This window comes from Ovis aries, chromosome 5, assembly GCF_016772045.2.
Source record: "Ovis aries strain OAR_USU_Benz2616 breed Rambouillet chromosome 5, ARS-UI_Ramb_v3.0, whole genome shotgun sequence".
Classification (NCBI taxonomy): domain Eukaryota; kingdom Metazoa; phylum Chordata; class Mammalia; order Artiodactyla; family Bovidae; genus Ovis; species Ovis aries.
The window spans coordinates 45247213-45261752 of record NC_056058.1 but is presented as its reverse complement, the minus strand read 5'-3'; the positions used below and the strand labels follow the sequence as shown (position 1 = coordinate 45261752).

At 47.3% G+C, this 14540-nt stretch overlaps 1 protein-coding gene across 1 annotated transcript; it reads left to right on the top strand.

The window, feature by feature from the left end:
* Positions 1 to 3033: 3033 nt before the first annotated feature.
* On the top strand, positions 3034 to 4627 carry SMIM32 (small integral membrane protein 32). Its single transcript, XM_027970700.3, has one exon. It carries the CDS (start codon positions 3604 to 3606, stop codon positions 3913 to 3915), a length of 312 nt encoding a protein of 103 aa, XP_027826501.1. The 5' UTR covers positions 3034 to 3603; the 3' UTR covers positions 3916 to 4627.
* Positions 4628 to 14540: the final 9913 nt, after the last annotated feature.

The window sequence follows — 14540 nt, the reverse complement described above, 5'->3', positions numbered from 1 at the left end:
AATAAATAAAATTGTTAAAATGAGTACAGACTGTAAGTCCATTAAAAAAAAAAAAGACTGAGTGGATGAGCACAAGCTGCCAAGTCTGAGGCTCCCTGGTGCCCAGACCCTGCCGTGTGACCTTGGGGGGCGTCACCGCTTCTCAAGGTTTCAGCCTGCTCCTTGGGGACGTGGAGGTGCTACCACGTCTGCCTCACAGGTTGCTGTGAGGAACAAGTGCTTGGCCTGTGGAAAGAGGAGGTCTGTGAATCATGGCTGCTAGGACTCTCCTAAATCAGAGGTGGCCCACAGTCCTGGTTCAGTGTGTGGACACAGAAGCCCACAGGCTGCAAGGCCGTGCACGTGTTACTTCTGCAAAGTGCAATATGATGATGAAAAGCCACAGCTCTGAGGACAAATGAGCATTTCTAGAGATTTCCCTACTCCTACCACAAGCAACGGAGCTGTGGGGACTCTCTATCCACACCAGACCCTCTTGCAGACACGCCCTGCTCTGTGCCCATTTCCTGGAGGAAAACAGCACTATTTCAGAGCCAGAAATCACCTACCATAAACCTTTATTTTATAGTCCAAAACCAGGAGCCTGTCCCTGATTCTGCTGAGGCCCTCCCAACTGAGCCACCCAGCCTTCCCGCCACTGCCTAGAGTCTTACCTGACCTCGGGGGCAGAGCAGAGAGGAAGCGCGGTCGGCAGGGTTAGGGATGACTCCCCAAACACATGAAGGAAATTCCAGGCCAAACCACAAACTGAGGCTACAAACCAAAAACATTTCGATGTTTTCCTTCATTGTATATATTTCAGATGGGCACGATCTTTAATGAAAAATAATTTATCAATATTCAACTAAAAATAATTTTGTTATACCTTAAAAAGCAAACAAAGAAGCCAGGGAGTTACTGACAGCAGGGGCTTCACCTGGATAAACCCCTCTCCGTTAATCCACACGCCGACTCTCCCCGTGGCTGACAGTGGCCCTGAGAAGCCTTGTTCAGGTTTCACATAAAGTCCCTAGGATCCTGCTGGCTGAATAGAATGCCGTCTCAAATGGCTCAGGCCTACAGAGAAAGGGACTCTGCCCCTCTCCTGAGTAGCCCACATCCACGGCTACTGCACACTTATGCGGAGGCTGCCCTGTGCTAACATGGGTAAAGCCTTGCCCCTCTCAGAGGCAGCTTTCCCATCTGGAAAATGAGAAGTTGGGCTAAGCAGAAGCCAGGTACAGCGGCTTAAGGTCCTATGCCCTTGGAGCACACTGGGCAGTGCCCCAGGACCACAAAGGGCAGATGGGGTCATGCTGAGTCCTGCCAGGTCCCACTCTACCCCACACCACACACAATCCCCCTCTGTGCCCAGGGAAGCACCCCACAGGGCCATCTATGGAACTATAGGACGGCCTCTGGAGCGCTCCTGCCTCTCACACAGCAAGCAGTCAGACTCTGCAGGGTCAGGACTTCAGTCAGTCAGTCAGTTCAGTCGCTCAGTCGTGTCCGACTCCTTTCGACCCCATGAATCACAGTACACCAGGCCTCCCTGTCCATCACCAACTCCGAGTTCACTCAAACTCATGTCCATCGAGTCGGTGATGCCATCCAGCCATCCCATCCTCTGCCGTCCCCTTCTTCTCCCACCCTCAACCCCTCCCAGCTTCAGGATTTTTCCAATGAGTCAACTCTTCGCATGACGTGGTCAAAGTATTGGAGTTTCAGCTTTAGCATCAGTCCTTCCAATGAACACCCAGGACTGATCTCCTTTAGGATGGACTGGTTGGATCTCCTTGCAGCGCTCCTGCATCTCACATAGCAAGCAGTCAGACTCTCTGTAGGGTCAAGACTTAGGCTCACAAATGTTCATGTTAGGCAAAGAGCTTGCAGAGGTGTTTCTCCTGGGCTGAGCTGGGCTTTAAAGGAATGAGCGCTGGCCAACGGCAGCCTTGCACACCTTACTAGTCCTTGTTAATTAAGCCTGTGGGCAGGTATGAGGTGCAGTTGGGGAGAGGGGAGTAAAAAAACTCATCTTCCCTCCGGTTCCTGCAGCCAGTGCTCACCAAGCTCTCCCATGTCCTGCACCCCTTGACAGGGGAAGAAGGTATGGGGGAGAGAGACGGAGTTGTGCCCTTGGCTCACCCTGTAGGGGTCTCGGAGCTGGGATTCAAGTGAGAAGTGAAGTGCTGGGCGTGAAAGGGAAGGAGGCACCGTCACTCCTAACCCTTAAGGGAGTGCCTCCTTCAGAACCTTGGGGGCAAGAGCTTCCTTCTGTTCCATCCCAGACCATGACAGCCCAGGGCAGTCGGTGCTTCTGAAGAGCCCAGGGCCGTGGCGGCTGGCACTGGTTCCCATTCTAATCTGGGAGGCTTGGAAAACTTCCAAAGGAGGTGAGCACTGTGGACTTCTGGAAAGGGGACACTCCCGTGGTCCTGCTGACCCCTCACCTCTGTCCTGGCCACCAAGAGTTTGCCAGGGCTGCTACAGGCAGGTGGGCCACATCTGCCTCTGGCCCTCTGTGTCTGAGCACTGCAGGCCAGGAGCACTGAGAAGGTGAGCTCACAGGTGAGCTCACATGTGCGCTCCACTGGGGAGGAGCAGGGCCCCAGGAAGCAGCTTCAGCTCATCTGGGAGCCCTCTGCCCTTGCGCTCAGCCTCTTGGCCCTCCCAGAGCTACTCAGTCTTGGGGCTGCGAGCCAACTGGGCTGTGCCTGAAGGTAGAATGTCCATGAGAAGGAAGAAAGCAGGTGTCCATGCCTGGCTGAGCCTGGTCTCCAGATCGGTTGCTGTCTATATTGTCTGTTTTGCGTTGTCTCTGTTCATAGGTCTGTAATCGGCGCTTAATCCATCTGTCTTTCCGTGACCCTGTGTTTTTCCTCCCTCCCTCCCTCTCCGTGTGTCCCTCCTTCCGTGAGTGATGTGAGGCCGGGCCGGGGGCAGGCGCAGCCCTGTCCTCTCTCGCTCTCATTGGCTCGCAGCCGCTCCCCGGGGACAGTCGCCAGCAGTCCCGCCCCCGCCCGGACCGGAGCTCGCGGGGCCGCCTCGGAGCTCAGTCTCCTGCTCTGGACTGGAGCGCAGCAGCTGGAGCCAGCGGGGACAGGCTCGCCGCACACCAGGTGTCTCAGCGGGGACTCAAGGCTGCAGAACTGCTCTGAGACTCGGCAGCGAGAGGACGCGGAGGACTCCCGGACTGAGCCCTCGGTGCACTGGTGTCTGGAGGTGCAGAGCAGGAACCCCGAGCTGCGGCCGAACGCACCACTCACCTCTCTCCGCCGCCGCCGCAGCCCAGGGGTGTCCTGGAGCCCGGAGCTCACCGGAGCTGGGGTTCGAACTGAAAGGACGGCCGTAAACCCAGGTGACTGATTCAGAACCGTGGGTGGCGACGGTGACAGATCTGAAAAGTCCGGGGATCGCGGGTGCCGAGCCGTCCAGTTCGGAGCGCTGGGGTCCACCACCCCGCAGATAGGGCAGCTGAGTGCGGTGGCGAGGAAGCAGTCCGGGGCTTCGCAGTCCCCGCGGTCCCGCAGGCACCTGGCTTGCGGTCGGTCGTGCGTAGAGGAGCGGGCAGGGCGCACCATGGAAGCGAAGTGAGGCGGCCGGGGGTCGGCAGCCCCGCGGGCCATGTACGGCGACGTGTTCAACACCACGGGCGGCCCCGAGGCGGCGGTAGGCGGCGCGCTGGCGCTGGCAGCCACGGTCAAGGCGGAGGGCGCTTTGCCGCTGGAGCTGGCCACCGCGCGCGGGATGCGGGACGGCGCGGCCGCCAAGCCCGACCTGCCCACCTACCTGCTGCTCTTCTTCCTGCTGCTGCTCTCCGTGGCGCTCGTCATCCTCTTCATCGGCTGCCAGCTGCGCCACTCGGCCTTCGCCGCTCTGCCCCACGACCGCTCTCTGCGGGACGCGCGCGCGCCCTGGAAGATGCGGCCGGTGTAGCCACACCGGGTCCCGGTCTCGCCACCAGCAGTAGGTATGAGCTGGGCAGGGTGTACCTGATGCCACTGGGAACACTGCACTTTGACCCCCACACCCTTCCCGCCCTCGAGCAGCACCGTGTGCATCAAGGGAGTCGGAGGCGTTAGGAGGCTGCAGAGGGTCCCCATCCTCCTGGTCGCGGGGAACTGCGCTGCTCCCCTGGTGGAGGCTTTCTTCCGTGGGCAGTGGGACCAGCCGGGGTGCCTTCCTGAAGACAGCGCATCCGCTGGGACCAGGGAGCCTTCCTCGCCGCCAGCTGACTTCCCTACTTTGCCGAAGGAGCAGGCGAGAGGAGCGTGCAGCTAGCCAAGCGCGCAGCTTCGTTCGAGCTGCCAGTCAGGACTCCTCGGCCCTGTGGCCGTCTTCTTGCGGTTACTACCGCCTTTCTGATTCTTTGGCACTGGAGAGTCCCACTAGGATCCGAGTGTGAACTCAGCTGGACTTAGGAACGATGGCTCTCAGAGGCTTCGTCCCTGGGGTGGGAAGTGAGGGGATGCAGAGTTTAAACGGGTGCCGCCCGGGTCCGAGGACCCAGTTTTCTTTGCCCGCACAGGGGAAGGGGAAGCTGGTCTGGAGGCACCGGGTTCCACCTGCAGCACTCTGTGGTTAGGGTGTCCTGGGGCAACAGGGGCCGCATTTCTACAATAAAACCCGCACCGAATTAGACCCAGTACTGAGGATGCTCTGGTCATTGGTTGCGCCACTTGGGAAAGGGGCATAAAAGGGGATCCTGAGCAGGCTGACCTAAGCACAGCCCGCCTCCCACCTCCAAGTGGCCCAAGTCAGTTTTAATGGACATTTGCACCTCTCCAGCTTCACCTTTCCCCAGGGTCAATCAGTTGCTTGCTCTGGCAAGTGTTTGTCAGAGCCGACCTCAGAGAATTGCTGCCTCATCTGCTAAAACAAAAACAAAAACTCCCTGTAACAGGGCTCCATGGAGATCCTGCCCTGTGGGGCAGTTCTTCCCACCAGGCATCCACTCTGTGGCTCTCAGAGGCTTTCTGGGCTAAGCCCTTCCAGGAGTAATTTCTGGACCAGAACCACCTTGTGAAGCAGGGGCCTGAGGGTCAGGTGGTGGGAGCAGCTGTTCAGTACTTCTTCCCAAAGTAGACAGGAGGCCAGCTCTGGAGAACACGGCAGGAAAGGAATGGATGAATAAGCCCAGCTTGGAGGAGCTGATTTCAAAGAAACTGGGAGGGAATAGAAAGAATTGTAATAATCTTGACCATTTTCAAAGTTAACCTAATTCTAGGGAGTCTCTTTGTGGCAGCTTAAAATAGTTTCAGGAGTCACCTAGCTCATTAGGGCACTAGAGCTTAGAGAACGTTTGACTAAAAGGAGATTTGGTAGATTATTTAATCAAGTAGTTCTAAGCCATGTAGGGGTCACTCAGATTTTGAGACTCTGAAGAATGCTAAGGATGCTTGTCTGGCAAATGCATACAGGCACACAATTCCACAAACTTTTTGTGAGGGTTGTTGGACACTGAAACTTATGTAAGGATCTAAGCTGAGGCTTAGAAAAGACTTACTAGCGCTCCAGGCTTAGGCCAGAGCTCCCTACCACCACTTCTCCTCCTTCATCATTCCCAAGGAAGGATCCTTGGAAGTGCCCAAGATTCTTCCTGTTCCTATCCCATGAAGCAGCAGAGATGAGCATCTGACAGTTCATCTTGGGCTTGACTTCCATATCTTAGAGAGCTAACACCAACCAAGCCCCAGTGGAGCTAATTCTACAATAACCTCAGACAAGAGTTTGGCTTTTGGAAACGCAGCCAAACCTTTCTAACCTACAGTAATGGTAACTCAGCTAATCTGTGTGACCCTTGGCTATGGAGAAGACTAAATGGAATAAATGTTGAGGGTATGAGAGCCCTGACTGGCATAATGGACTCACACACTGCTGATATGGGGGACACTTCAGCTTTAATCTAGGGGCTGAGAAGATAGGAGACTAATACAGAGGCAGCATAGTATATTCCTCCCCTACAGCTCCCCATGGATAGACCTCAAGGCAGTATGCAGAGTGATCAACTCTGGAGTCTGTCTGGCTCTAAATCCCAGCTCTACTGCTCACTGGCTGTGTGACACTGCCAATTACTTAATCTGTCCTGGTCTGTTTCCTCAACTGTGAAATGGGATTATATCACTTAGCTCTACAGGGTTGAACGTCAAATGACATAGCCAGTGTTAACGCTAGCACTCAAGTGTTAGCTGTATTGTAAATGAGCCTCAGGCTTGAGGCAGTGCTACCTAAGGGAGAAGCTGACCCACAAAAAATGCCAGGGCTAGAGGCACTATCAGCTGGCTTAGAGGCCACCTGAAGTTCTTGGACCAGAATCAGTTGAAGCCAGAGTGATCCAGGAGTCTATTGGGATGCCTTAATAAAATACTCTCCCAAGGCATCAAGAAGTTAAAGCTGAAAACTGCTAAGATGGAGACAATTTGGAAGCCATCTTTCTGATGTATCTACAGGTTTGAATAAATACTTCCAGAAGAAATGCCTAAATAATTGGACCTAGGTAGAGCTGGAATCTAGAAATCAAGCAGGATCGGTGAGAGGAACTGGACTTGAGTTCTGCTTTTTGCCAGCACTGGGACCCTGAGTAATTTCATACCTATCTCTAGGCTAGTGTTTGACTAGTTGGGCAGTAATGGGTCCTTTGTCACGGGGAACCTAACCCTAGATTCTCCCCTGGAAAGGATGTGGCTGAGTTCATGTCTGTCTTCTGCTGATATGCAAGGTAAGTGGGCCATAATGTGGTAACTGAACATGTAGACGGTATCAGGACGGCCGGTCTGCACACACACATCCTCCTGCCCTTTGTTCTTCCACCAAGCCCATGATGCCTTGGAGCCACCTTTGGAGAACTGGGCCTGGCAGGGTGAACAGAGGAATGAGATTCACGACACAGGTGTTTGGGCAGCTTTGCCATAACCAGTCACTGGGAGCAGGCAAGAGGGTTGAGAACACATCTCTGATGGGGGGTAAGAGGGTGGGTAGGATGGAAATTAGGGAAAGTGGTTGCAGATGTCAGGAGCTAGGGTGAAGCAGCATAAATCTAAGAATCCTGGAGCTAGGTAACTTGACCTCTGCCATCCGCTCTATGCCACGATCATGCTTCAGGATTTCTGAAAACCTGCTTCTTCATCTGTAAAATGGAGATGACAGTAGTACCTGGCTCATAGGATTTTCAACATTTTGTGGGAGACACTGTAGGTAAAGTGTTCAGCTCATGTTTAAGTAGTAAGTGGTCTTATGGAGAAGGCAATGGCAACACACTCCAGTACTCTTGCCTGGAAAATCCCATGGATGGAGGAGCCTGGTGGGCTGCAGTCCATAGGGTCGCAGAGTCGGACACGACTGAGTGACTTCACTTTCACTTTCATGCATTGGAGAAGGAAATGGCAACCCACACCAGTGTCCTTGCCTGGAGAACCCCAGCAACGGTGGAGCCTGGTGGGCTGCCATCTATGGGGTCACACAGAGTCAGACACGACTGGAGTGACTTAGCAGCCCAGCAAGTGGTCTTAATGGGAGCTATCTGAAATGGATGACCATTTCAGAAGTGTTTGCAACAGCAAAAATAGAAACTTCTTTCCCTCATGACTAACTCTTTACCTTTCCAGATAAGTTACATCTTCCTCCCGTTTTCTCCATCTCAGTAAACTGTGCCATCATCTGGTTGCCTAAAGTAAAATGCACATGGGTGGTCATTCCTGACCCCAAACTCTTCTTCCCATATGCAATCCATCACCTCCTAGATACCACTCTATTCCATCTACTCCCCAGCCATCTCCACCAATATCACCTGAATTCAAAGTCCAGCCTTCACTTGCCTCTCTCCAGTCAATGCACACATCTGATCCCAGTATCTGCCTCCAGCCCCAGTTTCCACCCCAATAGTTTCTCCCTGTCCTCAGGATTTTTTTTTCCAAGTTACTTTTTTATTTTTACTTTACAATATTGTATTCGTTTTGCCATACATCAACATGAATCCACCATGGGTGTACACATTCCCAATCCTGAACCCCCCTCCCACCTCCCTCCCCATACCATCTCTCTGGGTCTCAGATTTTTAAAAAACTCTAACGTTGGCTTCCAAGATGCAGCCTCCTCTGGCCCCCATCAACCTCTCCAGCCTCAATTCTTCACACTTCTCTTGTACTTCATGCTTGAGACATAGTGGCCTTTTGATCCTTAGGGCCTGTCTGCCTAAGGTGTTTGACTCCCTTCCCTTGTCCAACTAATGCCTTCCTATTCTTCAGGTCTCAATACCTCTTCCTCAAAATGGACTTGCCTGAGTTCTCAGAGAAGATCAGCTATCGCTTATTTTCATTCACAGCCCCTGATCAGCTCCCTTATCAGAGCTATTAAATAACTGTTTAATTCATGGACTAAATTCTCTTCCCCTACTGGCTCAGACGGTAAAACGTCTGCCTGCAGTGTGGGAGACCCGGGTTCCATCCCTGGGTTGGGAAGATCCCCTGGAGAAGGAAATGGCAATCCACTCCAGTACTCTTGCCTGGAAAATTCCCTGGACTGAGAGGCTCCTCAGAGCCTGGCAGGCTACAGTCCATGGGGTCGCAAAAAGTCGGACACGACTGAGCAACTTCACTTTCACTTTCACTAACATATAAGCTGTATGTCAGGGACATCTGCCTGCTCATGGCTGCTTTCCCAATGCCCAGCACAGTGTTAAGCACAAAACAGACACTGAATAAGTATTTGTTGAATGGAATATAATGGAAAGACAGAGCTAGACATTAAGGTAAATTTGCCTGTAGGTTCTTCATCCGAGTACTTCACCTTTGATTTTCTGCCATAAACTAAACTTGTATTAGATTAAATATTGAGTTGAACTCTCCTTATTGATCGGTCCTCCAAGTGGTCCATTTCCTGGAGGTGGTAATCCACAAAGTTGTTAGCAACTGACATTTCTTGTCTCCATCTGTGTAACACTTGAGTTATTGCAGCTCCTGCAGAGACTAAAGAACATGCAATTTGTTTGTACCTTTAGCTATTTCTGCTTGAATTACTCCTTCTCCTGCAGGGAATCTGAGATCTTTACCATATCATTCATATGCTTTCTGAATTGCTTTGACTAAGAATCAACTAAATCACAACTAAGTCACTACCCCTGACTCCCTCACCTCTTCTTGGACTTTGATTAAAGATTTCCTTCTTAATAAGATCTTTGCTGGTTTCTGGATCAAAACCATCAGCCACCTTCCTCCTCCCACCCCTGACATTTCTTATCTTCCTTCCCTACTTTTTCTCCTTAGAACTTACACTATCCTATATTTATCTCATTATGTGTCTGTATCAACCACAATGAAGATGCTTGAGAGAATCTATTTTTGTTTTTATTTAGTTTGTCCTTAGCCTGACATCTAATAGACCCTCAAATATTAGTGGAACAAATGAACAATCGATATTTCTCAGGACCAGAGAAAATCCAGGTATTCAGAAAAACAAGAGCAGAGTCTAAAGTTCTTGATTTTCCATTTCTGCCCCTCCTGTACCCTCTAAAGCTGATCAAACAACCCTAACTAGATACAGACTGAAACCACTAAACTATGTTATAGTTTCGCTTTCTGTGAGGACAGGGATGACTCCTTGTGACAGCTCTGCTGCTTAGCAAAAGCCTGACTTGCAGTGAGCACAAAATCAAGGTCTGGTGAGACTAAGTGAAGGAGCAAGTAAGGACTAACCAGGTTACAGTCTGCACTGTCACAACAAAGAATACTCCCCATATCCATCCAGTGTCTATTCCACATAGCACAGTTCTGCCACCCTCAGCCCTCGGCTCCCACGTCCACTTTGATATGGCTCCTCTGGTTCCTACCATCCTATCTACATTCTCGCCACAGGGAAGGGGGAAAGGGCCAGAGTGTTGCTCTGTGGAGCACTATGCCAATATGACATGTATGATTTCTGCTCAGATCCTAATGGTCAGAACCTAGCTGCATGACCAGCTACAGCTGAAGGAGAGCTGGGGAACATGATAAGCAGCTGGACAGCTGAAAGAGAGCTGGGGAACATGGTAAGCAGCTGGACAGAAGCGTTCAATGATTAAGGAGAGAGAAAACGGGCATGGTAAACTTCCAGCAGTGATTTAGACAGACAGTGAAAGGAAAGCACCCTTCTTTCCATGGGCAGCCCCCTTCACAGGCCTGCGTTTATACATCGCCAGTTCGCATTTGCATTCAGTATCTTCACCTCGACTGCCATCATTAATTTGGCCTAAACAAATTCTTGAAAAATTCACAGAATGTTATGTAAAGAGAAGACAATCAAGAACATTTACTATTAATCTTACTAATGTTTGCACAGTGCTTCAAACCCTCCTCTGCTCCCCCACCCCAACCAGAATCACACATGCACTCTCCTCAGCAAAATTGATTTTTCATTCTGAAGTACAAACACACATCACTATGTTGTCTCTCAAAGGCACTGCTTAGGGTGCCCCACCCGAAAGCAATTACAGGCCTGACCTTCAGGTACAACAGTTAGGGGTGATATTTTAGACTCTAAACCAGGGCACTAAAATCAAACTACAGGGTTCTTAACACTGCCACCCTATAAAATTATGAACTGAAAAGTATACTTTTCTTGTTACATACATCAAGAAAACTGTGCCCTTTCGATTCTCTGGGAAAATATTAAATGTCAACATGTTAAAGCCCCAAGTTGACTGTTAATTTTGTAGGTTCTCTAAGCAACAATCCGGAAACCTGATAACTTTGGGGCAAAGGTCCAAAAGCTCAAAGAGAAAGAACACATATGAGTGTTCTTAGCTGAGCTTCCCCCTTTCTTTTCCTATGAGGTATGTAATAAAGAGATCTAATAAAGTGCTGAGCTCCAGTCCATTCAATTAAGTGCTGCCTTATTATGTAATTTAAAGCTAAACTCTAGTATTAAAGAAATGACATCTGGTTTCAGTACGATCATTCATTCAACAAATATTCAAGTGCTTATATCAACAACTGTCCTGGCAGTGGGAACGCATGTCTGGCCATAGCTTACATTCCCATGACATGACACAGTCTATAAACAGGGTAAGAAAACATGTAGGATGTTAGATGGTGATAAATGTGATGGAGAATGAAGATTTTTTCCTTTCTCCTTATCTTACAAAGTTTTATTTTCCTTCTTGAAAGCATTCCTAGATTAATCCCAATTGGCTTTTTCTGTCACTTCAGCAGTCTCATTAAAATATCTGGAGAGTTAAGCTTGATGTAATACGTTTTGGAAAGCTCTGCCATTCCACAAAATAAGAGACAGCTCAGAGGACAACGCTCTCTTGTGGATACAGAATTCAAAAAAAATTTCGGAGCCAACTCAGTTTCCCTGAGAACTCTTTCGAAAAAGGAGCTAGAGTGTCACCCACAATCAACTAAACTTCTGTCAAAGAAAAGGAAAGGACTGATGCAGAATGACTACCTGAATAGCTTGCAAGGACACACGAATAGATGGTTAGTGGTTCACTACTCGTTTAGGATTTCTAGTTCATACTTTTCTGTACTGCTGAAATCCTCAGCATTTATCTCAGATAAAAGTATTATTTAAATGAAATAGCAGGTGATAGCAAAATAGTAGGTGATAAGAAAAAGTGTATGAAGGCTCTCAAAATCCATCCCCAAATTTAAAAACTGCCTCAGGAAACACCTCTCATGGGAAGTATACACACATCCATTTGGAACAGTATGGGTAATAATCTTAACCACCAACCTAAATCCTCCGTCCACTCCCATACAATTTTAAGATGGAGATGATTAAGCCAGTTGCTAAAAACTCTTCTTTATGTTTTCCCTATAGTCCCATACCCTTAACAACTCCCACATTGTAGACAGACACTTAACCGTCTTGAGCCACCAGGGAAGTCCTAACACAAAACCACAAGAAGTGATTTAGATAAAAAGAACACAATTGTTTTTAATAAGTCAGTTTAATAAAGATAGGCTTACAAATTTAACAACAAAGAACACAGTAATATTTAAAATGTTAAATGGTGGGAAGTTACTTTCTTAAAGCCCACTGATCGCCTTCTTATAAATATTTATAAAATATGAATTGCATCAAAACTGCTGTAATATAGAACAGCATTAGTCCTTGAGTCTAGTGTCTAAAAGAAAATTGAAGTAGATGTCACAACGGATCCCTCTGTCACCTGAACTATTTTAGCTATGGCAATTTGAAAACTAATTATCTTAAATCTGAGAGATGCCAGCACCTCTATTTTTTGCCAGAACAAGTGTTTTCAAAATATGCTTCTAAAACAGCCACTGAAGCTGCTAATAAATACCTTACTAATGCCTTACACTTATTGATTTGCAGATATGGATTCTTTCGATGAAGTCTTTCCTCTAAAGGGAATAAAAGAGCTTTTATATTTATTCCTTTGGATTAAAATATTTAGTTTGGGCTTTTCTGGTGGGGACACATGGATTTTCCCTGTCCCTTTCTAATTAGAATGAATTTCTATTTCTTGTATACACAACACAGAAGGTGGTTAAAAAGTAGGCACTTGGTGGGGATGACAAAACTAATCTGTGATTCTGAATTTCTTTTCAAAGGAGAAAATTAAGGAAAAAGAAAAGGTTACTCACAAAGTGGGAAATCAGGATGAATCTGTTAGGCTGGCCAAAACACTTCTTCAAGTAAAGAGAAATGACATATTTTTCATTTTCACCAAGAACTTTATTGAACAACATACTCAGCTTTGTTCCACTATGTTCTGCCATTTTTCAGGCAACTTTGTAATTCCATCTTCCCAAAACTTTTTATCTTTTTGAGCAAAGAACTGTTTCAGGTGCCTTTTATAGTCTTCTAAGAAATGGAAATTTTTTTCCATTGAGAAAATTTTGTAAAGACTTAAATAATGGAAATCTGAAGGTTCAATCTCTGGTGAATATGGCAGATGGATCAGAACTTGCTGACCAAGCTGTACAGCTTTTGCCTGGTCATCCTAGAAACATGTGGTCTTGTGTTATCCTCATAGAAGATGCTTTTCATGAGTGCTGCTTTCAATTGGTCTAATCGGGAGCAGTATTTGTTGGAATGAATCATTTGGTTTTCTGGAAGAAGTGCATAGGAGAGGACTCTCTTCCAATACCACATCTACACATCACCTTCTACAGATGAAGACCATCCTCTGGTGTGGTTGGTGGTGGTTCATTTCGCTTGCCCCACAATCACTTCCATTTCACACTACTGTACAATATCCACTTTTCATGGCCCATCACAAATTGTTTTAAAAATGAAACATTTTCCTTACATTTAAGTAGAGAATTGCCATGCAGAAATAAAGTCAAGATGGTTTTTTTGCTTTTGTTTTCATTTATGTGGAACCCAAACAGCAAAGTGATTAACATAACCAAGCTGGTACAAATGATTTTCAATGCTTGACTGGGATATTTTGAGTATGTTGGCTATTTCTCAGGTGGTATAACATTGCCTGGTCTCAACTAATGTCTCAATTTGATCTCTATCAACTCCAACTGGTCTACTCAACTATGGAGCAACATCCAGCAAGAAATCTCTATCACGAAACTTCACAAACCACTTTTGAGAAGTGTAATCAGTCACAGTACCTTCTCCAAACACTGCACAAATCTTTTTTTTTTTTTTTTGCATTTCAGTTGCATTTTCAAGTTACCTTTCTTGAAACAAAAAAGCATAAAATACCGGGAACACTGCTTTTTTCCCCCTCCATTTTCAATATTAAAATAGCTACACAAAAACTTCGGCATCCCTGGTAGCTCAGCTGGTAAAGAATCCGCCTGCGATGTGGGAGACCTGGGTTTGATCCCTCGGTTGGGAAGATCACTTGGAGAAGGGAAAGGCTACCTTCTCCCGTATTATTCTGGCCTGAAGAATTCCATGGACTGTGTATAGTCCATGGGGTCACGAAGAGTCAGACATGACTGAGCAACTTTCACTACACAAAATCTTACCAATTTTGGTAAGTTTTTAAAATGCATGCTAATATGACAATTTTCACAATACCATCTAACAAAACTGTTTTGAATGACATTAAAGAGAGGCACTACTAGAGCCATCTATAGAATAAAACCAAATTAATTTTTTGGCCTGTCCAATACTAAGGTCAAGCAGCATCAGAAATAATTCCTCTGATTCAAAGAAGTAGCAGAAATTTAAGAGATGATGATGATAACAATAAAAGTGTACTTGTGTGACAGGCACAGTTTTAAGTACTTGTATTATTTTACTTAATCTTCCTACAAATAGACATTTTTACTTTACAGATCAGGAAGCTGAGGCACAGAGTGGTTAAGCAACTTGCCTAAGCGCACAGAGTTAAAAAAGCTCTGAGGCCCAGGGCTCAAATGCAGGCAGGCAGACTTCAAAGCTAAAAGTTATTCTCTCTCTCAATCATCTGGTCAAGACCTTTAATTTTAGATAGGGCTAGAGAAGGGAAATTAGTGGTTAAACTAAAAAACTCCAGACTCTAGATTCAAATCCCTTTTCAAAACAAAACAAAACTAAACTAACAAAGAAAAACACATCAACTCTCTTATAAACAGAATAAAACATACTGATTACTCTGAGCAAACCTCAAG

Coding starts and splice junctions, on each gene's coding strand:
- SMIM32 (XM_027970700.3), top strand. CDS start 3,604: ATGTACGGCGACGTGTTCAACACCACGGGCGGCCCCGAGGCGGCGGTA.